Source organism: Coturnix japonica, chromosome 4 (assembly GCF_054131305.1).
Source record: "Coturnix japonica strain WE chromosome 4, WE-NBRP24, whole genome shotgun sequence".
NCBI classification, from domain to species: domain Eukaryota; kingdom Metazoa; phylum Chordata; class Aves; order Galliformes; family Phasianidae; genus Coturnix; species Coturnix japonica.
Window position 1 is genome coordinate 84,874,092 of NC_140666.1, and position 24,867 is coordinate 84,898,958.

General features: G+C 48.0%; 2 protein-coding genes across 5 annotated transcripts in view; one reads left to right on the plus strand and one right to left on the minus strand.

The window, feature by feature from the left end:
- Nucleotides 1-13,002: 13,002 nt before the first annotated feature.
- NKX1-1 (NK1 homeobox 1) lies at nucleotides 13,003-18,261 on the plus strand. The gene is made up of 2 exons (XM_085545848.1): nucleotides 13,003-13,427; nucleotides 16,739-18,261. Exons 1-2 carry the CDS (start codon nucleotides 13,076-13,078, stop codon nucleotides 17,533-17,535), a joined length of 1,149 nt encoding a protein of 382 aa, XP_085401974.1. The 5' UTR covers nucleotides 13,003-13,075; the 3' UTR covers nucleotides 17,536-18,261.
- Nucleotides 18,262-23,289: 5,028 nt separating this feature from the next.
- UVSSA (UV stimulated scaffold protein A) overlaps nucleotides 23,290-24,867 on the minus strand; it is a 42,996-nt gene continuing 41,418 nt past the window's right edge. For all 4 annotated transcript variants that reach the window (XR_014945546.1, XM_015862857.3, XM_085545844.1 and 1 more), the window contains one exon: nucleotides 23,290-24,402. Coding sequence is in view for 3 of the 4 variants with exons in the window: in XM_015862857.3 (XP_015718343.2) it covers nucleotides 24,309-24,402 (94 nt within the window). In the remaining variant the exon portion in view is untranslated. The remainder of the gene's footprint in view (nucleotides 24,403-24,867) is intronic.

The window sequence follows — 24,867 nt, forward strand, 5'->3', positions numbered from 1 at the left end:
GGTGAAGAAATTCAAATAGATTTCATGAAGACACACCCTGGAAGGCAGGATAGGAGCTGAGCATCATTCCTTCCCCTCTGTGGGGCAACCCTCAGCACAGACACAGGTATTATGGACAGCACAGGATGTCAGCTTTGAGGGCAGAAGAGATGTAGCTAAACTGTCCACACTAAGCCAAGAAAAGGACAAGCCCATGATCCAAGTCCCTGTGGTGGGACCCAAGTCCCTGTGCTGAGTCACCCAAGAGTGATGTACAGGTCACGGACCATGGAAAGGCAGCTCCCAGGCCTGAGCCATGGCACTAAATAAACTCAAAACCCTTCCTTTCCAGCATGAAGCCAGGTCTGAGTTTGTGTGCAACTATATGGTGGTGGTGATGCTGGACAGCATACCTACATCAGCGTTTATCCAGGACTGCAATCATATGCATTGTGAGTGCCACTGGGGGCCAAGACTGCTCACTGAGCATGCGCCATCATTCTCAATGAAAATAGAGGGTCCCCTCTACATCCACACACTCCGAGTGGCTTTTCCTGCTCCAACAAAGAGTTAGTCACAACTCAAGGAACATGGGGCAGATAGGAGGAATTGGTCTTAATTAGCTACACTTACTGTATGTGCTACTGCTTCACATTTATGTGGTTAAGGGAACCATAAGTCCAAGGAAACAATTTTTGTTGTCACTTCCTTTGTCCGTTAGTTTCTAAACAAGTACTTTGCTGTTTTATTAAGGTGGTGAATTCCCTGATTGATGGCTGCATTCGCAGGATGACCTTGTCATTGTTTTCTCAAGTACTTGTAATTGTTACAGTGGAGAACATCGGGCTTTAATTATCTGTGCTAAAAACTCATACACTGTGGTTACACTCTGCTGATTGTATTGGATACACTATGATATTTATTTGCCGAAGAGGGAAAAATGGCAATGGCAAGTCAGTCTAAGGATTCACACAAGAGAAAGTAATGGTGGACATTACAGGTTTCTAAAATACTGTAATAGCATATAGTAATTCAAGCAAGCCTGGTAATCAGTTGATGCTCGGGTTCAGTACAGATTACTTGCTATTATATCAGGCGTTCTCTCCATCTTGGGAAAATATCTGTTAAGGTATAAACATTTAAGTGAAAGAGGTGTAGAATGTAAATACCGTGGATTGGCAAACCATGCGTGCTGCAGTAACACTCTAAATTCTTCCTCCTATTTGAATATAATGCATTCATTTCACACACCCAGCCAGTGGTAAGCATTACGAGGCTTCAATTGCTGTGCATGCTTATTGTAAATAATTTAATTCAGACAGTATTTCCACAAAGTTCAGTCCCTGTGAGGGTTTCCCACTAAGAGCCTAAGCCCAAACTTCCAAATTAATGCCTGCCAATGACCACAATGGGAGTAAGGCAAACAGCAGCACTGCAAGCGAACGCTCAGAGACCCCCAAAATGTACAAATATACATGAAGAGTGTTATACATATACATGCATATGTATAACTCTATATACATGTATATGTATATCATCATATACACGAAGAGTCAGCTCTGGTGAGGCCACATCTTGAGTATTGTGTTCAGTTTGGGGCTCCTCACTACAAGAAAGACATCGAAGCCCTGGAACGTGTCTAGAGAAGGGCAACAAAACTGGTGAGGGGTCTGGAGCACAAGTCTTATGAGGAGCAGCTCAGGGAGCTGGGGTTGTTTAGCCTGGAGAAGAGGAGGCTCAGGGGAAACCTAACTGCACTCTACAACTTCCTGAAGGGAGGTTGTGATGAGGAGGGGCTTGGCTTCTTAGGCAACAAACAGGACCCAAGGAAATGGCTGCAAGTTGTACCAGAAGGGGTTTAGATCAGACATAAGGAAAAACTTTTTCTCTCAGACAGTGGTCAGGCACTGGAATGGCTGCCCAGGGAGGTGGTGGAGTCACTGTCCCTGCAGTGTTCAAGAGGCATATGGATGAGGAGCTCCAAGAGATGGTTTAGTGGTTTGCTGTAGCTACGGTAATGGGAGGACGGTTGGACTAGATGATCTTGTAGGTCTTTTACAACCTTGTGATCCTATGATTCTATGATTCTATATTTTGACCAACAAACAAACAAACAAACCAAACATAAAACTAACAAAAAAACACCTTTAAGGAAAGAAAAAAAAAAAAAAAATTAAATTCTTTATGGAAATATGAGTAATCTATGATGTGCCAGATCCCCACTGTTATAAAAAAACTAAAGCTTTAGGTTCCTTTTATTACTGAACTTGGGATGGAGGGAAGTACAGAACATGGATAGATGCAGAGCGTGGTAAAAAATATATTACCTCACATTCAGACTCTGAAGAAGCTGCAGTAAAACATACTTTGTGAAGAAAGACATCCATACAAATAGATAAATGCCACAAGTGCACGTTTCCACCCTGATGCCTCATTACTCACATAGTTGCCATCACAGTATTACTGATGCTTCTGCTTGTCTATTTAATACAACTTTCAAGTCCATTTTTGCCATGTTCTGTTGCTCTTCCTCACTGTTGGTAGTGTTTTGCTTTATCAGCAGCCCAAATGATTTCACAAAGTGAAAGAAGGGTGGTCTCATATGAAAGTAGTTAAAACACAGAGGGACATTACAGATTAATTTAACAGCAAATTCTAGAGAGATGTTGAACAGGAAACATGTACCAGAGTTTGGAGAAATCTAACTCCTGTTTGGGTTTCATTACTGTGTTCATTTCTGTCCTAACTCTTTCACGGTAATTCATCTATCACTAGATAGATGCAGAGCAAATACCCAGTGACTTACTTGTGCCAGACTCAGACCTAGAGCCAGTGGAAGGATGCTGCTCTCACACTGCACACCTGCCTACTCCAGCCTGCCACCTCTGACTCAAGAAAGGAAAGAAGAGCTGAAAGTTATTTAAAATGAAAAATAGGCACAGTCATTGCCAATGTACACACTTCAGAGCAGCCTGTATATTTGTACTAATGTGACAGACACTTAAATGAAAGAAGTGAATTCACAGCTACAATAAAGCAGTGGCCAAGTCTCCCTTACCTGTATTTTATTTCTAGCAACAGTAATAAAGTGGCTGTTTGTTGAGCTTTTCTTCTCTTTTCCTTTTTGCTTCACAATCGAACAAAAATCTGGTATATGAGAAAACAAAATAACCTATTGCATTAAATTCTTGTTCCTATGGTTACACAGTAAACGATGGCAAGATTTTACACATTAACATATGCTGATGACAACATTTTGTTATTTGAGAAATGAGTGGATTCACCCAAAGGGCTGAGGTTTTACTCAAGCATTGAGGAAAAATCAGCCAAGGATGAAAAGTCAGACTGTGGAAACGCTGTAATCACTGAGCACATGGTAACATGATAGCATTAGGTTGAAATACCCATGAAAACTGAAACACTAGCAGAATAAATACAGCGTGTGCCTATGCATGGGATGTAGGTTTACCATTGTTTCCTTATGCCTGGGAACCCATGCAAACAGCTTTAAATGGAAGACAAGTATATGTGCACACAAAGTATATGTATGCACATGTATCCTGCCCAGGGAGGTGTTCAAGACCAGGTTGGACGGGGCCCTGGGCAACCTGATCTAGTAAAGGTGTATGTTTGGTGGCCTTGCTAGGCAGGGGGGTTGGAACTACATGATCCTTGAGGTCCCTTCCAACCTGGGTCATTCTGTGATTCTGTGATTCTATTCCCTAGGGGCTGTCATGTGTTGTTGAGCATCCTCAAGTCCCCTTGAAATCAGTGCTAGCAACAGCTCAGTACTTTGCCTTCAAAATCATCCCGGAGCAGCCAGTGCTCCTCAGGGCTCCCAGACACTGTGCACACAAGGACAAGAAAAGCAGGGCACTGGAGAAGTCAGATCTCTGCTGGAACAAATCTGTCTTCATTTCTGCACTGCCTCCTCTCTCCAAAGACCATCACCTGTTTTCAAATCTCCTTAAGGAGCAGCACTCTACAGGCATTTGCAAAGAGTCCTTGCAGCATGTACTGCCCAGCTCCTTAGTAACCTGTGCATGGTTCTGAATCCTGACACTGGACCCAGTGTTACTTCTCTTGTTCATATATGAATTCCTATTAACCTGACTCTGTCCGTACATAAAACAGCCATGTAGAATTTGACCTATTTCCAGCAGAGCCCTCACCATTTAATCCTTCTGCGGAAAGTGTCACCTCAGATATTTGTTTCAATAAAGTTATTGATTTCATATCTTCACCACTTTTGCTACAGTATTTTAGGTCGGGAGGTCACGTGGCCCTGCCTCATCCAATAGTTGTCTGGTCGATCCTTTAGAAAACCTCAGTATTGACTGCTGGAAGAAACGGTCATGCAAAAAAATGGACCTGACGTCAGTCAGACAGATTGTGTTTGGCAACCCAAGGGGGTACAAAGTGAACACGTACTGATAACTAGGCCAGCCTCATAAACATACATGTGCCACTGGTTTTAAAGCAATCGATTCCCTTCAAAAATGATATGAAGATGTGGCTGACTGAAAGTCTTTGGGACTGAGCCAGTGGTCACTAAAACCAAGATCCCCCTCAGTTTGAGGCTTGAAATCGGGCCATAGGACTAAACTGATGGATGAGCAAAGAGGCACAAGTATCTGATGCAAACGCATCACCTTGACACTGCCTGAGAATGAAGAAAAAAGCAGTTGTTATCACCTGTGTGGTTTCATCTGTGTGCCTTATCTCCTGAGAGGTCAGAGACATGTGAACAGAAACATCCCATGGAAACATTTTCTTCCATGTAGTAATTAAGGTGCCAGACTATGCAACTAACTTAGGGGGGGCAATGAATGTTTGGACAACAGTTAAAAGACAAAACTGGTAAAGAGGAGGTTCTTCCCCACCTTTATCTATGTTTCATAATCATTATGAATGATTTTATATCACATATTATACAGTTTTGTATGATTTTATGACACTTGTTTTTGACATTCTGGGTTGATAATTGGCTCCAAGCAACAACAAATATTATCCTTTTAACTATTATCTTATATAAAAATATAGGGACAGCGCAGTGTTTTTGTTGCTTCAGACTTTGAGCTCAGTCACATTAATACCTTTATCTGCAAATGTTTTCCCCAGCTCTTCCCAATCTTCACAAAGTGATGTCCCTGCTATATCCTCCCTAGTCTTCAAATGAATAGTGTATTACCACACCTCAGCTGAGGCCATGGTTACAAGGAGTAACTGTGTGCTAAGCATGACTTAAAACACCCCAACCTACTTAAAAAAGCACATTTAGAAGTATCTTCATGCTTGAGCATGCAGGAAGTTTCACAGTACTGACAAGACCAGGATCTTGAGTATCATCAAGATTTTGCAATAAACCATCAGGCAGTTTTGCATTAGATTCCCTGCTGGTGTAATTCATCTGACAGAGCTAGTCTAATTTGCACCAGTTTGCAGAGCTGACCCTTTGGCTTAACTCTCTAGATTAGATCTGAAAGGATAGTCTTTTTATTCTCGGTGTGTCTCATATCTCTATCTCCTTCATTTCTAAATGCTCAAATAAAAAAATCACGATAGGGGAGGACTGTGCAGCCATCTGAAATTGTCTCTGACAAGTCTGATTCATAACTATATATGCAGCCTGTGCGCTTCCACTGTCCCCTCTAAATCCAGTTCATCAAAAACAGCATTGCAAGGACTTCAGTGAAGTTCCGCAACGGAAGGGAGACATCTGAGATGTGGATTAAAAAACTGGGATGTGACTGTAGAAACAGCCTGGCACCATTTTCTGTAGCTCTGCGTATTGGCAACAGAGGCAGCCCAGAGCAGCCCATCAATATGGGCAAATTAGGGACGTGGCAGTCTTCATTGAACTCACTGGGTTTATTCTACTGAACAATTAAGCTAATAAGGGCAGAGTTTTGGCTTCTTTCTCTACTGCTGAAATGAAACACTTTGAGTCTCAATTCTCACCCTCTCCTACTGCCCCACAAACACACTTAGGCTCTTTCCCAGCTCTGCCAGCATCTGAAAATTACTCAACCATGAATGAGTTGAGGACATTTTTACCAACCCATCACATTCTGTAAGTGGTAGAAGTATTGGTAACCTCCTGTTCAAATAGGAGGAGCAAATCATGCTATTTTCCTATTAAATTACACCTTTGTATACAAAAACAACAAAAGGAACAGAGGGATTGCTGTGAGCAGCCCCCAAGAGCTATGTTTCCTATGCCCATCCAGCAACAGCCCAGGTTTGCCTTCAATCAGCACTTTGTTGCCTTACTAGTGACCTCAAGTAGGCACTGGCTGGGCAAAAAGAAGGAAATAGTTATGATGGGTGCAAAGGAGCCTGTAGGGCAGGGCAACATCAACCTATTGCAAGGCTCTGCTTTGGGCTGCCATTAACAGTGGAGGATAACCAGGGAAGAACCGAATCCTGCTGAGCAAGTGCTCTTCCAGTAGGATCACTGTTTGTCAATGCAAGCATATTTAACACTGCTGTGGTTTCCAGTTCCAAACAAAGACCTCCTTATAAAGATGGAGCTGAGAGAAAGAGTGACCAGAAGCTGCCTATTGAAACTGAAATGAAGATGTTACTCGGGAAAAGAAAGGATTGATATCCTGGCTAATCTATACATAACTAGAAAATGTGGTTTTCATCTTTCTGTATGAGAGGATGTTGTTCAACACACCCTCCTGTAACTAACAAGGGTAGAACTAATATGATACATATTACACCCCTTGAAAAAGGATTATGGTAGCAGCGGAGGGAGCGATTTTTATAATCGATGTAAAACAGGTAAAGCCTCGAGTGTCACACCTCAAATATTGGTTAGTAACGCTGAGCAAGGAGAGAGTTGATAATTCACAGTGTCTGGCTTCAACTTCATTTGCAGAGAAGGGAATAAAGCCATTTTATGTGCCTGATAGATGCAATGGACGTTATTGCTTTTAGGTAGATATATAGATGTGTTTACATATACACATTACAATGCGGTTAGTTTGTACTCCTTTGTGCTGGTATTTGTGTGTTTTGTGTACATTCCTTACAAGAACACCTACAGCAAGAAATGCCTGCATTGAATGCATTTATAAACATGGACACATACGCTCACCTGCATGTACCAGTCATGCATGGATATGGGCATACACCTCAAATGACTACACAGTCTATGGTCAACGTCAGAAGCTGGACCTACAAGGAGGGACTTTGCAGCACTTGGAGGGAGGGCTGAACTCCACAAATACTCCAGGAGTCCCCACATCCCAATAAAATTCAGTGGGGTTTAGTTTGGGGAGTTTATCATTATTGTTATTATTATTAGTTTGCTTGCTTTTATCATTAGTTCCATCATACAGGTCAAATACTTTTTCCCTGCACTGACTTCCTGCAGACTGTGCCATGCTAGTGAGAGCCAGGCCTCTGCCACAAGTGATGGGTGCCCACATAAGGGAGCAGGGGAGATGCTGCCGTGTCAGCCCCTCTGCCTGGGCAATGAGAAAAGCAGAGGTGAGCACTGACTCTGCAGTAGCCCTTCTCCTTCCCTCCCGCTCTATCTGAAGTCTGTTGTATATTTGTTCCTTCACGGCTCCTCGTCCTTAGATTAGATTTCTCCTTTCTCATTACCAACCTTAATAGACCCTTCAGACCTCATTCCAGCCCCAGATATTATCTGACCCGTATAATTAATTAATTATAGCCCAAATATTATAGATTATTAAAAATAGCATAACTAATAGTGTAATATCTCAAGCTGTCGACTTTAATAGTCAACATTGTCTTGGTCTCTCTTATCAGGCTGGGACACCCGGTGAGAATATTGATTTCTGGTAATTTTAACCATCATCTGCCATCCTGATGGGTAATTGTCAGATTTTCACCAGAGTCAGAGCTCATTTGAAATCGTTAAACCGTCGGCAAGGCTCACAGTTGATCTTAATGTTTCCTTTTTCTCCCCCTTCAATATGTTTCAGCAACAGAGAGGAAAATAAATAGAAAGAGAGGGAGAGGGAGAGCGCTGCCTGCATGCCAACCATCTGATTTCTCTTTTATTTTATTTTCCCTTTTACACGCGCGGCCCCGCGGATTCAGACGGGCTGTGTGCGCCCCCTCAGCCACCCCCTCCACTCCTCCTTTAACCTTTCGTTAGAAACGATACGAACGCTAAAATAAACGAGCCGCTCTTCCCCGCAGAGCTCGTAACATCCCCAGCTCCCCGCAAACGGGACAACCCCGCTCCCTTTCATGAGCTAATGCAGCCTCCGGCCCGGGGAGGGGTCGCAGAAGCGGAGAAACAGCCGGGATGACCCCACCCGGGACAGCCCCCCACGCGTGTCCCAGCCGTGATGCGGGAGATGGGGCCGGATAACCGAGGGGATAAGCGGAGCCCAGGCGGGCAGAGGGGATTCCTCTCGGTGGAACACGCAAACCCCTCAGGGTCGGCTTTTCGCAACGAGCTAGAAAAAGGATTCCGGCCTCGATAAGTGACGACGAGGCACTTTATTAGGATTTTATACAAACTCCCGGGTGCTGGGAGATAAGCGCCTAAATTAAGAGATGGGGGGGGGAGGTGATGGGCTCTTTAAGCGGGGATACGCCGAGATGAGGCTTGAAGGACGATGAGGGATGCTCGGGGGCTGCCCCGTCCCCCCCCCCAGCAGCACCCATCTCTGGCTGCCCCCTGCGCTGCCCTCGGAGCTCAAAGCGAGCCGGTGAGAGGGAAGGGAATTGTTTAATAGATCCTCCGAGGATTCCCCTAGAGCATTATTTAAACTTCTAATTATGATTCATGTGTGTGATAATATTAATTTAATAATCAAGGAGCTGTGCAGGAAGCATTAACCTCAATTAAGCTCATTATTACCCTAACCTGGAATCCCCAGGGCTTTTAAATCTTCTGCTATGAGGACCTGACACTGCGTTGATAGAGGGCGAGATCTGCTTCAGAATCATTTTTTTTTTTCCCTCTCCCTTTAAACCTTCTCCTTTCGTGGGTCAATTAATTCCCCACCTTCGGTTCGGGGCAGTTCTCCCGGCTCCCCATGGGAGAGCTGAGCACCTCGGGGTGGCTGTCAGCCCCCGGCCCACGCGGAGCAGAGGCTCAGGATGAGAGCAAGAACCGCGTGGCCGGGGGCTGGCGGGGCGCATCTAGAAGCCAGGGGCATCGTAATGATCCTTTTAAAGAGCAGGACGGGACGAGCTTTGGAGCCGGATTGAGTTTGTTAAGAGAGGGAGGAAGGCGAAAAGCCCCGCAGCCGGGAGTCGTGGCCGCATAGAGAGCAGCGCGGAGGGACGCGGAGGTTCCGCTTGGAGTGAGTGACCTTCCCGGCGCAGCGAGGGCTGCTAAATTGTTTTACCTCAGAGATAAATGCTCTTAATTACCCGGAGCTCCACGTACCCCAGGGAATGGAGGGGAGGGAGGAGGGAGGGGGGAAAGAGAAGGAGGGGAGAATGGTGAATAAAATAAAATAAATAAATAAATAAGGGTCGCTTGATCCGGAGTTCGCTGAAAACTGATTTGAAATTCAGTGTTAAGTGCTGAATTCCGAGGTGTTTCTTGTTGAGCTCCCCTCTGACCCCAGCACCCCTGAGCTCAATGCCGTCGGCCACAAGCCTCGGCTTAGGGGAGAAGTGGAGGAAGATGGAGCGGTCCCAGTTCCACCCCGATCCCCGCAGGGCACCGAGGGTCACCTGAAGCTGAGGCCGAGGTGCCCCGCATCCTCCTTCTTAGCGTGCAGGGCTGGGGCAGAGCCTTCCGTGGGTTTTCTCTGCCATGCCCTCGTAAAATCAGGGCGAGAGACGCGACCTCAGATGAGACCTCCCGAGGGGAGCCCTTCGCCTCCGGAGGGGCAGAGGAGGGGACTCCTGGATCCGGGCTGTGCCGCACCCCGCCGGGGGCTGCCCGAGGAACCGGCGGCTGCTGGATGATGCTCCGGCCAGCGGCGCCTTCAGGCTTTGGAAATATCACTTCCCCGCAGGTATAATTCAGCCTAAGTACAGAGATAACTATCGCCGAGGTCGGAAGGCTTGTAAAAGCGTGAAGGTGTTCCGCGTGTTTCTCTATTTATTTCGGAGAAGGAAACGTTTCCGTGGGAGCTTTCCCCGGGGGGCACGGAACCCAACATGCTGCGGGTGGATCTACGTGGCATCATCCCCTCTTTGGGGGGCACGGGGGTGTCTGTCATCCCACCCCCCCCTTCCTAAAGGCACCCCTCCCCGTGTCCTCTGGCGTGGAGGCTGATGCTCGTCCGTCCTGCAAGGGAAATGAAAAGGACTGTCTTCCCTTAGAGCGAGACGGGTCCGGTCACCCGGCCCGAGCGCAGAGAGATATTACATGTCACAACTCATCTAGGGCCCCATAATCAGCGCTAACTTTCTGGTGAACAGATAACCAGAGATGGCAGATGGATGGAGATTGCACAAATGAGGCTCTAATTGACAATCAATTGTGATTAGGAGCAATAGAACATCTTTATAACACTCGATTTAAGCCGCCAACAAACAAAAGCACCGGGTGGGTCGGGGGCCCCGTCGGGAAGAAGCCCAGCCGCGGTGCCTCCTGTGCCCCCCGGCTCCAGCTCGGAGGGAACAGGCGAGAGCAGCGCAGAGAGCAGAGACTGGGAGGGGTGGAGAGTGAAGGGGGGGGGATGTTCCACGCTACTCGGGCTGCTTCTCCTCCAAGCTTCGAGCTCAAAGCTGGGAATCCGGGCTCATTTATCCGCTCTGGGCTGTGCACGCGTGGGGTCTGCCCCTGAGAGGACACCCGAGCGCATTGGGTTTAATCCCAATTAGGATCATTTCTGAGGCCGACAGAGCCAAGAGATAAACGCTGCCCACCCCCCACACCCTCACCCAAGAAAAAATACTCCCCCCCCAAAAAAAAAAACCCAAAGCAAAATAAAGAAGAAAAAAAATCATTCTCTCCAGAAAGGAAAATAAAAGAAAATAAAGTACAAACTAAAGGGGGAGGAAAACTTATCCGAAAGAAAAGATGCGATGAGAGGCACGGCTGGAGGAGGGCAGAGGAGCTGCTGACAAACAAGCTGCGTGTGTTGGGGTGAGCGCCTTGTGTCCGCAGATTAAAACTTCTCTCTCCGCCGCGTTTTCGCGTCGGCCCCGCCGCTAAGGTCAGCAAAAGGGGGAGAGGTAATTACCTACACATGATCACAGATTATACATAGCATTTCAACCCAGGAGGTGATTTATAATTTAAAGATAAAGCGTAATAAAGTCATAAAAGGGAAAGGACACTGTTGTGATGTCTGATTAAAATCTCAGGGCTGGTGTATAATATATGAGCGGGGGCTGCTGTGGGCTCCCGCTCAGCGGGACTCCCCTGGGCCCAACCCGCTGATGGACTAATCATGTCCAAGCCCTACCAAAATTACAAGCTGATTGTTTTACCCATTATTTCTCCCAACTTTTAATTTCTGCTTTCTAAAGGATCATTGCCCGCGGTAATTGCAAAGGACCTGTCCTTGTATGTGTCACCAGCCTCAAAGACAAAAAAAAGCTAATTTTCCTTTTATGCTTTCTCTATTTTCCTCACACACACACACACACACTGGTGGGATTTTATTCCCCCCCACCCCCTCCTGGCAGCTAATTCAACCCGAATAGCGACTGGAGCGTCCAAAACAAGAATGAAATTGATACGATCGAAGCACATACGGCCACGCGGAGGGGAAGGAAATTAGGTAGGAGAAGGAAATTCGGGCTTCGCAATTCACACATCATTTGTATTCCTACTCCTTCATCTTTCATAATTAAAAGCACTTTTGATAAGAGAAGGGCTTTGCTCTCGGCTTTTTGGCGTGGTTTCTGTTTGTTTGTTTCTTTGCCTGTTTCTCCCCTCACCTCCTTTAATACACCCCCCCCCCCCCCAACCGAAAGTGGAAGTTGGCTCCGGTTACCGCACGGGAGGCTCCGCTCTTTTTCTCCCAGTTACTCCGTATTTATTGATCACCCTGTTTTGCCGTGTTAACGTATTCATTTGCTCCCAGAGGTTTCCTGGCGCTTACACTTGATATTTAATTGTAATTAATTGGCTAAAGGAGAGAGAGAGAAGCTTGTGCGAGGGGGGGGGGGTGTGCGTGGCCGCGGACACCAGCCCCGCTCCAGCCACTGAACCCGAATCCCTCATTTTCTCCTTTTGCTGTAATTTAATAAAACGGGCAGGAAGGGAAACAGGTGCGGGGCTGCCACCTCCAATTCCCCCCTCCCCATACACACACATAATCCCCCTCTGATCATTTCACTTCTCTATTGGGGAGTGATGGGTTGGGGGGGGGGGGGGAGGGGAAAGGACCTTAAGTTCTCATTTTACGTGTATAATATCTCCTTCATATTGATCCCGCAATTATTTAAAAGAAAGCGTCATCTCCTCCCACTTCTCCAAATAAGGCTATTTAGATGCTTTCCAGATGAGTGGAGGTGTGCTGAAACAGAGCTGACAGCCAAGTATATCACAGGCAACACCATCCTTCATTCGCTCTCCCTCGCTGCCCCCCTCCCCCCCCCCTCCCCCGGCACACACTTTCACTGCGTCTCTCCTCCAGTGATGAAGATTACAGACTATTATGGGCAAGGGATTAATTTGTAGCCAATTACAATCCAGTGCTAAATATGAATGCATAAATAAGATCCAGCCTTGCCTCTGTGTGTATGTGCGCTAGAGGGGTGGGGGGGAGGAGGAGGAAGGAGATCACGGGCAGCCCGGTGAGGATGATGAGAAGGAAGAAGGAGCAGCAGAGCGGAGGCTCCGAGCCGAGCATCGCCCCGTGACTCCGTTCCTCCCCTGGAAGCTGCCGGCCGGCCCCAGCGCTGTGCCGGAGCTGCAGGCAGCGGCTGCCCTGCGCGCAGAGCCCACGGAGAGGGGGCCGGGGAGGAGTTTGAAGCTCAACTTCGCCTGAGGAGGGGGGGGGAGAAGAGAAAGGGGGAGGTGGGGTGGGGGGGGGGGTGGGGGGGGAAGAAGTTGCAACGGAGAGGGGCTCTGCGAAGAGTCATGAATGTGAGCAGAGACAAGGTCGGTGACATCTCCATCCCGGCAGCGGCAGCCGCGGCCGTGACAACCCCCGCAGCCGCGGCGGGCATCGGCGGGGAAGGCATGGACAGCCATGGGGAGCAGCGGCTCTCGGCCGGCGGGGAGCTGCAGCTTTACTCCTGCCCTGGGAATAGGGACAGACAAGGGGACAGCCAGAGCAACACTCCCGGACAAGAGGGGGCAGTGGCCGCTCTGCCCATAGTGCACAGAACCACCTCTTTCTCGGTGCTCGACATCCTGGACCCTAACAAATTCAACAGCAAAAGGAGGCAGTGCGCGGTCTTGTACAAATCGGTGGGGACCGAATTCACGCTGGGGGCGGAGGATAAACCCGAGGACTCAGGGACGGAGCTGGCCGAGCCAAAAGCTCTCGCCGAAGATTTCGACGCGTGCAAGAAGTCCGCAGAGCTGATCAGTAAGTAGGTGTGGGGGCTCCTCGGGACGGGGGCTGTACCCGGACTCCCGGGAAAGGGGCTCGCATGCTTTTACATCACCCTCGGGATGCAGCGGTTCTCGAGGCTGTGAGAACGCTGCCTGAAGGGCTGCAGGGAGGGTGGAACTGCGTTTTAGGCCGGGGGACGGCGAAGCGGGGGGCCAGGCGCAACTCACCGCTTGAGTTCCCCCTCCCCGAGCTCCGTGCGGGGCAGCCCGACGGCACCCGGTGCTGAGGAGGACGCAAAAGGTCGGAGCTGCCGGAGGGCCCTGGGGTGGCAGCCCGCTCCCTCCCACCCGCCATGGGGTTCCCGAAGCATTTGTGACTTTTATGTATGTTCTCCCCAGCTTTGGAACCCTCTCTCCCCTTCCCCCCCTCCCTCGCGTTGCTCTGGGCGACAGATTCAATTTTCTTTCTCCCCTTGGCTTTTTTTTTTTTTTTTTTTTTTTAGGACAAATCAGACTAATTGTGACAAAATGCTGGTTATCTCTGGAAAAACAATTAAATTCCTTCGATTACATTTAAGGTAAAATGTGCTTAGCAGCGTAAAGAGGCTGGATAATGGGGGAAATCGCCCCAGAGTGGCATGTAGGACTGCCTGGATCGATATCCTATTATCGAATTGTGCATATCTCTTTCAAGCACCTTGCAAACTCTTTCCTAACATCTAAATTATAGGGTCAAAATTCGGATAATTACTCGATTAAAACCTATTACACTTATTAGGGCTCGCTATTGATCGGGAATTGCATTCGACCCGAGCTCTAGATTGCTTTTTCTTTTTCTTTCTGGGTCCAAATATCCCGAGTTTGTCACCTCTAAACCCCGCGGCTCCGGGGACAGCGGAGCGCTCCGGGCAGCGGCAGCTCCGAGAGCGGAGCGGGACCGGGAAGAAACTTATAGGGAAGGGGGAAATGATTTCCGTGTTTGGGCCGGGAGAGGGAACTCCGAGCTCTCCCATCCCTTCACGGAGCGACTTTTCCCGTTCAATTAAGCAGAGAAAGCGCTCTGGAATCTCTTCCAGCCACAGTATTTCAGAGCGTTTCTAATTCCTAAAGCAAAAGCGGGAGCGGAGCGTTGATGGAATTCCAAAGAGATTTGCTTTTGAAGTAATCTGTACCCGAGGTAATTCTTCGTCTAAGCCCATCCGACTTTTGTCATAGCAAATAGATCCTCGCGATCCGAAAGACGGACGGGTTGAGCCTATCGCTAATCTCGCACTTTTATCTCCAGACAAGGAGAGCAATGAGATGCCATCACTTCTCTAACAACGAACAGATCGGGGGCGGCACGGAGCGGGGATCCGCAACCGCTGCGTGCGTTCGGCCCCTTCACACTTTAACGGGGTCACAAACAGAGCCGGGACCGCTTCGAATCGCCAAACTTAATTCCCCTTTCCACCCCCCCTCTCCGTAATTAACAGCAGCCCCGGCTGTGCTTGGATATAAGAGAGGTGTTCCTATAAGGTGAGGGTGGCTGGCACGGGGCGCTCGGTCCGAGTTAAAACTCCGTATTACAATTCACATTCAGCATCTTCCGAGCCCAAAATCGCAGCTGCGGCTTCCATCTCAGTCACGAAAATCATTCGTTCTCTATTCTTTTTTTTTTTTTTTCCTGCTTAAAAGAAATGGTTGTAGCTTAAATAGAGCCGCGGACGGGATTTCAGAGTTTACCGGAAAAAATCAACTCCCGAACGGGACCGGCAGTTCAATGAATGTGGAAGCGCTCGGTCCGGACCCATCCACGCACACAGATACAAGCACCGCTTGTATATCTCTGTGGCCAAAATGGCACACGACGATGTGTGATAAGTTCTCCAGGCCGTGGGACAGCCGTGATTTTGTGTCCGATGGGGGAAACCGATCCCATCCACACGTCTGTGCGGCGGCTGTCGGGCGGGTTCGCTCTTCACTCTTTGGTTTGATCAGGAAGGTGGAAAGGACTCGGAACAAACCCGCGTTATTAAGGGATGTTTTCCAGGTAAAGAGGATTTACACAAACTTCTCTGCCCCTTTTTGTCCCCGGACCAGACGCGGCCGACATCAGCCAAAATCAGTTCCTTTAACAAACATCCTTTTATAAAACACCCTTAACGTTGTCTAATAGCTATTGGTGAGGGTCCGGCTTTAGGGTACGGACATAACAGGGCATACACTAACGGCTTCAGTTTCGGGGGCATTAAAACCGACTAAAACACGCGTGGGCTCAGGGTGGCAGATGAACGATCCACTTTCTCTTGCACACCTCGGTTAAACGGAGCACAACGAGCCTTCGGCTCGGGATCTCCCGGAGCTGCTGCCGCGTTGTAGGTCCGAGCAGAATGAAGCGGAGGGGTGCCCGAAACCAGCGGATAAAGGGCCGCTGCTTTAGCCTTGAGCCCCGGTGCCTCCGACAGCGCCGTGGCCCCGCGGCACGATGCGGGCAGCGCTCTCCTGCCGAGCAGCCCGACGGGCTCTCCCCGATAGAGCTCTTTCCTTCCAGGCTTCGCAATGACAGAACCATCAGCAGAAGTCCGATAGCCTTAAATATCGGATAATTGCCCTGTTCTCCAATGAAGGCCGTTAATTGGAGCGTCCTATAAACCCAAATAAATTAAATGACCGTTAACTAGTTTGTACATTACACAAAATGAGTTTAATTAAGTTTGTATCTGCTCTGCTAATCAATACAAGTATTTACTCCACTTTAATACTTCCATCTCACGAACTGACAAGGGGTCAAAACCAGACGGAGAAAGGGTTAAAAATGCCGGTGCAAAAAGCCAGCAGTTCTCCCATCGGTGCGGACACTTCTCTAACTAAAACTGCTAAAAGCGCTGTGACAACCTCTCTGCCCTCCTCCCCAGGGCTGCTCTCAAGGCCCAGGGCTCCAGGTCACCCCCAACCCCTCGCGCTGCCCTAACGGGGAGCGAGGCTGAGGGATCCGGATCCAGCACCACGTTGCCTCCCCGAAAGGCCTTTCCGGCCGTGTTGTGAGGATGGGGTTGGAAACGGCCGCCGCTCGGTGTCAGACTGCCCTGCTAAAAGCATTCCCGGGCTGCACGACACCGTACCGGTCCCACGGTGCGGCCCCCGGCGCTACCCATCAGTGGCAGCTCCCGCAGCTTCCGAGCAGCTCCGAGCCTTGCACCCTATGAGCATCCCCACCTCGGGCCACGAGGTTTCCCCTTTCCCCCGGGTTTCCTCGTTCCCCCGTCCTAACAGCAGTAACGGGGATGCCGAAGGGCGTCGGGGCCGCGCGGGGTCGGGGTTGGGGCTGGCGGATCTCTAACGTCGGCTGTCTGTTTTGAGCAGAGGACGGCGAGCTCTACAAGGCCGACGAGTGCGACCTGGACTACAGCAGCCGGCCGAGCCGCAGCCCCGACAGCGAACTGCAGGACGACGAGGAGCTGTGCAGCGAGGAGAGCAGCAGCAGCAGCGGCAGCACCGGCAGCGGCTCGGCGGCTCCCGGCGAGGCCGAGGCGGTTCCGCATCACTCCGAGACGCCCGAAGCGGCCGTCGGCCCTCCGCCCCCACCGCCCCCACCGCCCCAGCAGCCGCAGCCGCCCCAGCAGCCCGGCGGGGGTCAGCAGCAGGCCAAGCCCAAGAGGAAGCGCACGGGCTCGGACTCCAAATCGGGCAAACCCCGTCGGGCGCGGACAGCTTTCACCTACGAGCAGCTGGTGGCGCTGGAGAACAAATTCAAGTCCACGCGGTACCTGTCGGTGTGCGAGCGCCTCAACCTGGCTCTGTCCCTCAGCCTCACCGAAACGCAGGTGAAGATCTGGTTCCAGAACCGCCGCACCAAGTGGAAGAAGCAGAACCCGGGCGCCGACACCAGCGCACCCACCGGCGGCGGCGGGGCGGGCGGCGGAGCGGGCGGAGCGCTGGGCGGAGGGGCGCTGCCGGGGGGCATCAGCCCGCTCAGCCACTCGCCGCCCATGGGGAACCCGCTGTCCATGCACGGGCCCGGCAGCTACGCGGGTCACCCGGCCGGGGGGTTGGTGTGCGCCGCCCAGCTGCCCTTCCTGCCCAGCCCCGCCGTCCTCTCGCCCTTCGTGCTGGGCTCGCAGACTTACGGCGCTCCGGCTTTCTACACCCCCCACCTATAAGCGCCCTCAGCCCGTGCTGCATTCGGTGCTGAGAGGATCGGACCGGCCCGGCCCGACGGACCCCCCTGCGGAGGGGCGCTGAGGTGGGCTGGGCTCTTACCTCAACGCACGGAGCATTGAGGACCGGACCGGCCGAAACCCCATCGCCTGTGGGGTTTTGGGTTTCTTTCGTTTTGAAGTTCTGCATTTCTGTATATTTCTGGTCGTTACGGGGGAAAAAAAATGAGAAAAAAAAGAAAAAAAAAAACAAAACAAGTTTAAACTTTCTAATTAATGTATAAGGGATGGGAATGAAGGCGGGCAGACCATACAGAGAGCACTTTGTTTGCTGAACACTTTAAGTCAATCAATAAAAGTGAAGGAACTCGTGGTGCCGGCTGCTGCTTCCGGGAGGGGCTGCAGGAAAACACCCACAAGAGGCAAAAAAAGGGGACGATCCGGGGGGGTTCGATTCTATTTGCGTTTAGGCTGGAAACCGCATCGCGTGGTTCCTATTCACCAACTTCGTTTTGTCGCTTAATGCAGCGGGCATCGCCCTGCCATGTTCCGTGCCCGTCTCTCTCCATCTGCCGACCTCCGCTCTGCAATGTCAGGCCCGCTCCCGTTTCTGTTTTCCTCTCTGTCCGCAGACGGAGATTCCGATGTTTTGGCTTTATGTAAATGGAACAAATGGGTTCTTTGGCTCCTATCCCGCCCCTTTAACAAATAAAGCCATCTTCTCATCGCGCCTCAGCTGATGATTTTGGAAAATAACGTCAATTCTATCACCCTTATTGTATTTTATCTATATTACAAAGCCGGACCCTCATTCGGGTCTCTCGTGGGGAATGAAGGACTCTCACCCTCATTCCCCACGCGATCCTAAACTTGGTACTTAAGGAAACTCCCTATTCCCACTATTGCGTCTGGCTTTTGTTTGCTTTCTTTTTCAGCTCCGAAACGTGCCGGCTGTTCTCCCGAGGTGACGTTACGAATCCAGGTTTTACTCGAGTGATATTAAGGAGCTCTTACGGAGCATCCCGGCTCCTGACAGCCGCGTTCCGTGCGCTCCGTCCCCGCTGCAGGCGGCTCCGCGTTGCGCCCGGCAGGGAGCGCTATAATGCGGGAGGGCCCGGTCCAAGAACCGGGGAAGGTTCGGTTCCTCCGCTCGGTTCTCATAGTTCATCTTCAGTCCTTCAGAACCGCCCCAATTCGTTTGTGATAAGTGATGTGATAAACGGTGTTCCGAAGTAAAGTTTGCGGAGAGAACGCTACAAGTGGCGCTTGGAGCGCGGCTGTCTAATGACAGGAGAAAAACAGACCAGCTGGGAAGGGGATGCTTAGGAAACTCTTACCTTGTCAAACCAGCCTGTTGCTGACCAGCTCTGAGCACGTACTACTTGTGTTTGTAGCTCAGACGGGGCATGAGCCGGCTTCATGAAGAGAAACAGCAAATACAAAGGGAATTCCGAGCAGTTCCCCCAGCTGGAAAGTATTCATGTACTAAAAGGGAGATGCTCGGAGCTCTGGAGCAGATGATTTTCCTGCTCTGAGTCAATCTCCTGCCAGCAGAACCTGTCTGTGTGAGCGCTATTACTCACATCTGCTGGAGAAAGGAGTCAGCCTGAGATTCGCAGTCATTAAATCCATCTTAACGAGGCTTCTCACATTTTAAGGCAATGCTGAAAACAGACTCTGAAGGAGGTATTTCTTAGCATTGCTTAGGAAGTTATTGACAGTTCTTGCTTGAATGTCTCATCCAGTTGATGTTCTGCACATGGAAGTCAATACAAAAACCAAAGAGCCTTGGCCGTAGCCGAGTTTTCCCAGCACATAGACTGTGTACCCTGTAGTGTGTCATGAATCACAGCCCACATGCAGAGGCCTTTTAAAGTATGAGCAGGAGCAGCACCTTAAGATCAAGTTCTAACTTTCATCCTAGAGGTGTTCGGTGCCAGGCTGGACGGGGCTGCGATCAACCTGGTCTAGAGGGAGGTGTCCCTGCCTATAGCAGGGGATTGGCACTAGGTGAGCACTAGGACACTGAAGATGAAGGAAACAGGCAAGTAAACAGATGGGGTCCTAACAAGTTTTTCTCACAAGGTGGGTTTATATAAACCGTTTTCTTCTCTATCTGATGCACTTCTGTAAGCTTGTGTGTTTGTTTGTTTCCTCCTGACCATCCTGTTCTGTGCCGCATGGTCACATCATGGACTGCCAAGTCCAATATATGATTATATATATAATATATATGATATGTATTATATATATTATATATATATATTATATATATATGATTTCACCAATGTAAACTTGTTGTATGACGGATCTTTAGCTAGTTAAAAGCAACACCCCACCCAAAGTGTTAGACGTCATTTAAAAATATCACCATCTTTTATACTTTCTTTTCTGCACTGTCGGGGGGGGAGGGGGTACTATTCTTAAAGATATTCAAGGTTAAGCTGGACCAGGTTCTGATATGAGGAAGTTTTTCACCCAGAGGGTGGTGACACACTGGAACAGGTTGCCCAAGGAGGCTGTGGATGCCCCATCCCTGGAGGCATTCAAGGCCAGGCTGGATGTGGCTCTGGGCAGCCTGCTCTGGTGGTTGATGACCCTGCACATTGCCCGCTTGCTAGACAGACACATCCACATGTATCTTCTAGAGGATGTGGTTGGGGATCTCTAGCATCTGTTTCAGCTGAGGGAGTCATCAGTGTTGCTGGATGGAGAGGGTCCAGGCTGTTCCTGATCTAGGCTGCTGCTCAAAGCACTTATGGTGCTTTCCACATTCTTCCTTAAGTCCTCCAACATCTGTAGAGGACTTTGTAATAGAAAGGACCATAGCCACATTCATTTAAGGATGCCCCTAGTGCTCTGCATGTAACAACAGACTCTTTTCTCCATTTAGCCATCTTTCTCTATAGTTCTCATCAGCAGCCTCATCCCACACCCTCCCAGGTGTTGATTTGCAGCACTAATGTGGCACAGCTGCATGACCTTGGGTGTGACTGCCGTGAAATCAGCTGAACAGGGAGAGATATAAGGAATAAATTTGCTTAGAGAGGTTGTGGGGGTGTTATTCTTAGAGATATTCAAGGTTAGGCTGGATCAGGTTCTGATATGAGGAAGTTTTTCACCCAGAGGCTGGTGACACACTGGAACAGGTTGCCCAAGGAGGCTGTGGATGCCCCATCCTTAGAGGCACTGATGAACTGTCAGGTAAGTGCTAGGTGTTGACTGGTTCTGGTTACTGTCTGTCCTGTTACTGTTACCCCTGCTCTTCCTGCCTTCTGCTTCTGGTTTACCTCTCTCTGATGCCTAGAACCTCTATCCCATCTAATCTTTCTCAACTTCCCATTGAATGGATATTGCTGTGCACTGTCAGCAATGAAGTGTTTTCCTTGGGGCAGCACATTGTGCAGGGCTCCCCTTCAGGTTTCCAAACACATGCAGTTTTCTCCCAGCATCAAATATCTTTAAATGGACGAGAAATGTCTTTCCAGTAGTTGTCAAGAGTAATGCCCTTCTCACAAGACCCTTAAGGCTGATCCAGCCACTGACAACTATCACTATGAACAAACTCTTACCTGAATCTATGATTCTCAGCAGTGTTTTTCATGGTAGGAGTGTAGGGGATGGCGATGAGGATCCAGCCCCAACCTGGGGACTGTAGTTAATCTAGAAGGCTCTATTTTAATTATATATATCTTCCTTCTGGCTGGTCTCCTGTGTGAGGCATATTTAGCTCCACTGTGGTTGAGTTTCAGCTCCCATAGGAGAATGAGTGATGGGAGCTGCCTCCTGGATGAGCGCTCCAGCACCGTAGCTTTCAAGTCTATGATTCCCACTGCCTCTTTAAAAACAAATATGAGGGTATGCCTTTGGTTCCTGTGAAAATGCACATCAGATCAAGCCTCTTTGAATGCTTATTCTCTTTTTTGTTCTTTTCCTTTAGTCTTGCTAAGCTTAAACAGGACTTTGGCCCAGCTGTGAAGGTACAGACCCTTAGAGTCCAACTTAAGCAGTTTTTTGATTGTATGTCTAGGCTTAGGCACATAGACATCTTCTGGGATGATTTGCAGATGGTTCCTTTCTATGTCATCAGCATTCAGGTTATCCTGTAAGGTTATTTTCCAGCATGGTGGTATTGTTTCAAAAGTCATGGCTTTAATGACTCATTTTCACCACGTAAGTAGTGCCAAAACACCCAGATATCCTTACCTTCTCCAGTATGTACCCTATGAAGATGTTTCTATCATGTCCGTGATTACAACCATTAATTAACAGCACTGGATGAGCCATGAACAGCCAGGTATTTGCATGGGTATGAAACACCACCAGATGGCTATCTCTGCTGTTGAATTACTCTAATGCATGCTGACTTAGGCTTCTGTTTGCCAGGTTCCTGAGATTCAGCATTTCTTGATTCTGGCCAGCAGCTCTTTATAATAAAGAAAAACTTTATTGGCCACTTTTACAGTTGCTTTAATTGGAATATTTAAAATCGATTCTATTGTTTTCCTTCACGTCATCTTGAATGCACAGATGCCACCAACCTACAGCTTGTTTTACATAGTATGATATGTTGTAAGAGGTGAGCATGGACCCATCATTCTGTATCAGCAACTTTAGAGAGATGTGCTCTTATTTTGCTCACAAACTTCACACCAAACCTGCATTTGTTGCAGTGCTTTCTATTACTGGGTCAGAACCTTCATTCCCACCTTCATCAGCACCAAATTTATACAGGCTACAGTTTCTTCCTTTCGAGTTGCCAGATGCAATCATGCTCTACTAATAAGCATGGAGAAGTCCTTGCTTTCTATTCTTACTTTAGCACTGAAATGTCACTCTTTATAAGAGGATGCCTTAGATATATCTGTATAGTTCACTCTAACTCAGGGCTACCACGTCCCTCTAGGAACGTGGCAAATTCAACCCGTTTTAGAGCTTAACAACACAGACCAAGGGCCAAATCATACAAGGTGTTTAGGTATCTGAAAAGCAGATGCAGTATCTCCACTAAGCAGGAGTATGCTGTGGTACAGTTATAAAAGGGTGACAAAAAATATGCTGCTATCTATCTCCCAGATCAAGCACTTTCATTTAGATTGTTTTGTAATATCAGCGTCCATTGAGCTATATTGCATTCAAGTATGTGAGCTCTGTTGTTGCTTTTTGTTTTCTGTCTTTGCTAATAAATTAAACCAGTTGATCAGTTGATTCAGCTGAACAGGTGATGAATACAGTCCATATATACCATATATGCTTTCAGCTGCAGCCTTCACTGTTAGCTAGATAGTTAGTAGACACAGCTTTGGTTTCCAGTGCAGTAAATAACTAAGAAAATCTTGTTTTAACAGCTGCTGGCTATTTCTTATTTGTCACAGTGTAGAAGTCTGCTTCTAAGTATGTGTAGGAGAGGAAAAAGTCTTCCAAACTGCAAAGATCTGGAAGATTAAATTATCATTGCTTGCTTTCTTAGCAGTACTTGTACAAGTCAACAGATAGGTGGCAGATCTGTGAATTAGCTCTTGTCTGAGGTGGTCAAAACCTACAAAGAGGATTTCATTTTAAATTCTTAGGGAGTCTCTTGCTGTACAAGGATGTATCTCAAGCAGGTGAGTAACTAAGCTGGTGCTGCAGGGAATCCATTCTAAGTCATGTTCTGTGTTTTACTGAAGACTTCTTTGGTTCTGAAGTTCAGTTCAAACACTGTCTTCCTTGATACTCCTGATTTCCTTCATGATAAAGCTGTCTGAAACCCCCCAGGAGCACAACTAGTCAGTGTTTATTTCATTCTACTTCTGACATGATGATGATAGCCAGCAAAGCAGTTATGAGGGATTGGGGTAAACACTGTCAATATTAAGCCACATAGATACCAACCATCTGGATCCAACGTGTTACAATAATTCAGGTGTCTGTGTGTATTTAGGTCCCTGCATGCACTCTTAAGATTGAAACTGATGCAACTTCAACTGATTGTTTTTTTTTAATTGAAGACAGGCAGTTCACTTTCTCTGTAAGTCACCTGAGTAATTTCATTGAAAAACCTCTTTATAATGCAGCTGTTTTGGTATCATTTAAACTCCAGCACGTTTTAAGTATCTCCACAACTTTTCATAACATACTTTCCAAACTCATTTCTGAAAGACAGTGGGAGACCGTCTTTGGAAGACAAGGAGATCAAGACCAAGTTAACTTCAGCTTCTACACTGATGCCACAGCTACTGTGTTTGAATTGTCTCTTAAACCTGCTGAAGTCAAACTGATGCCTTCTGATCATGAATGGGCTTGGCTTTTTCCAGTTCATGTGCAAGAAGCCTTCAGAGGTGCCAGAGGAGCTGGCAGGCTGCTTGATGTGGCAGTCTTTCTAGACTATAAGGCTGAGCAAATAGCCTTGTGTGTTACCACCTCGAGTGAAAATCAGATTGTTTCTAAGGCATCTTTCTGAAGGTATGAAAGTCAAGGCAAATCACAACTGTGCTGGCAATATGTAAATTATATTGGTCCCACAGGAAGGCAAAAAGGCCCTGAACGTTTTATACAAAGTACGTTCTATTTCAGGTAAATTTCCAATACTTATCATTAAGTGCGCTGAGTCCATTATGTACTACCACATCTTTGCCAAAATTCATGTTAATTGTAAAATAAATTAGAAGTTAAAAACACTCCAAAAAGTAACCCCAGTAAAAGTGCACACAGCACAGTGTTTCATACACAGAGGCCTGCACTAAAGGCTTTGTACAGCTGTACTCTTGTTGATCTTCTTCGCATTTTGTTACAACTTAATTCAGTGCGTAGTTAAACTGGTTGGCAAACTTCTCATGCTTTCTTTGGTCCATCTGATTCATTGCTTTCACCACTCGTTTCACAGCACCTCTGCAAGAGAAACAAAAAATATATAAAAGCTCTTGTATTGATTCTATGCAATCTCAGATTTTTTATAAACGTTGGGGAAAAATGAACTAAGATAAATTGCTATCAGGCCTGTGAACACAGCCCTGGGGCTGAACGCATTGTCTTGTTAACCAAATTAGCTGTAGCAATACAAATAGTTTAATTCAGCGATGGTTTTATTAACAGGACTAAACCAATCTAAAGCTTTTCAGTTTAATAGCTGTCAGTTCTATCCTCTTAGTGCTATTTCTGATAGGCACACGTAAACTTGATTTTTCAAAAGCATCTATCCTTTCCTGTGATTTCTACAGGAAACTGGACTCCATCCAGTTTAAGAGGTGGCACTGATTGATGTCTCCATTCATTTGTACTCAGGAAACACAGCCTGCCTGTTCTCTCAAGCAAAGTGACAGTCGTGGTTTCAAGTCCGTTAGCCTCCATGCTGTA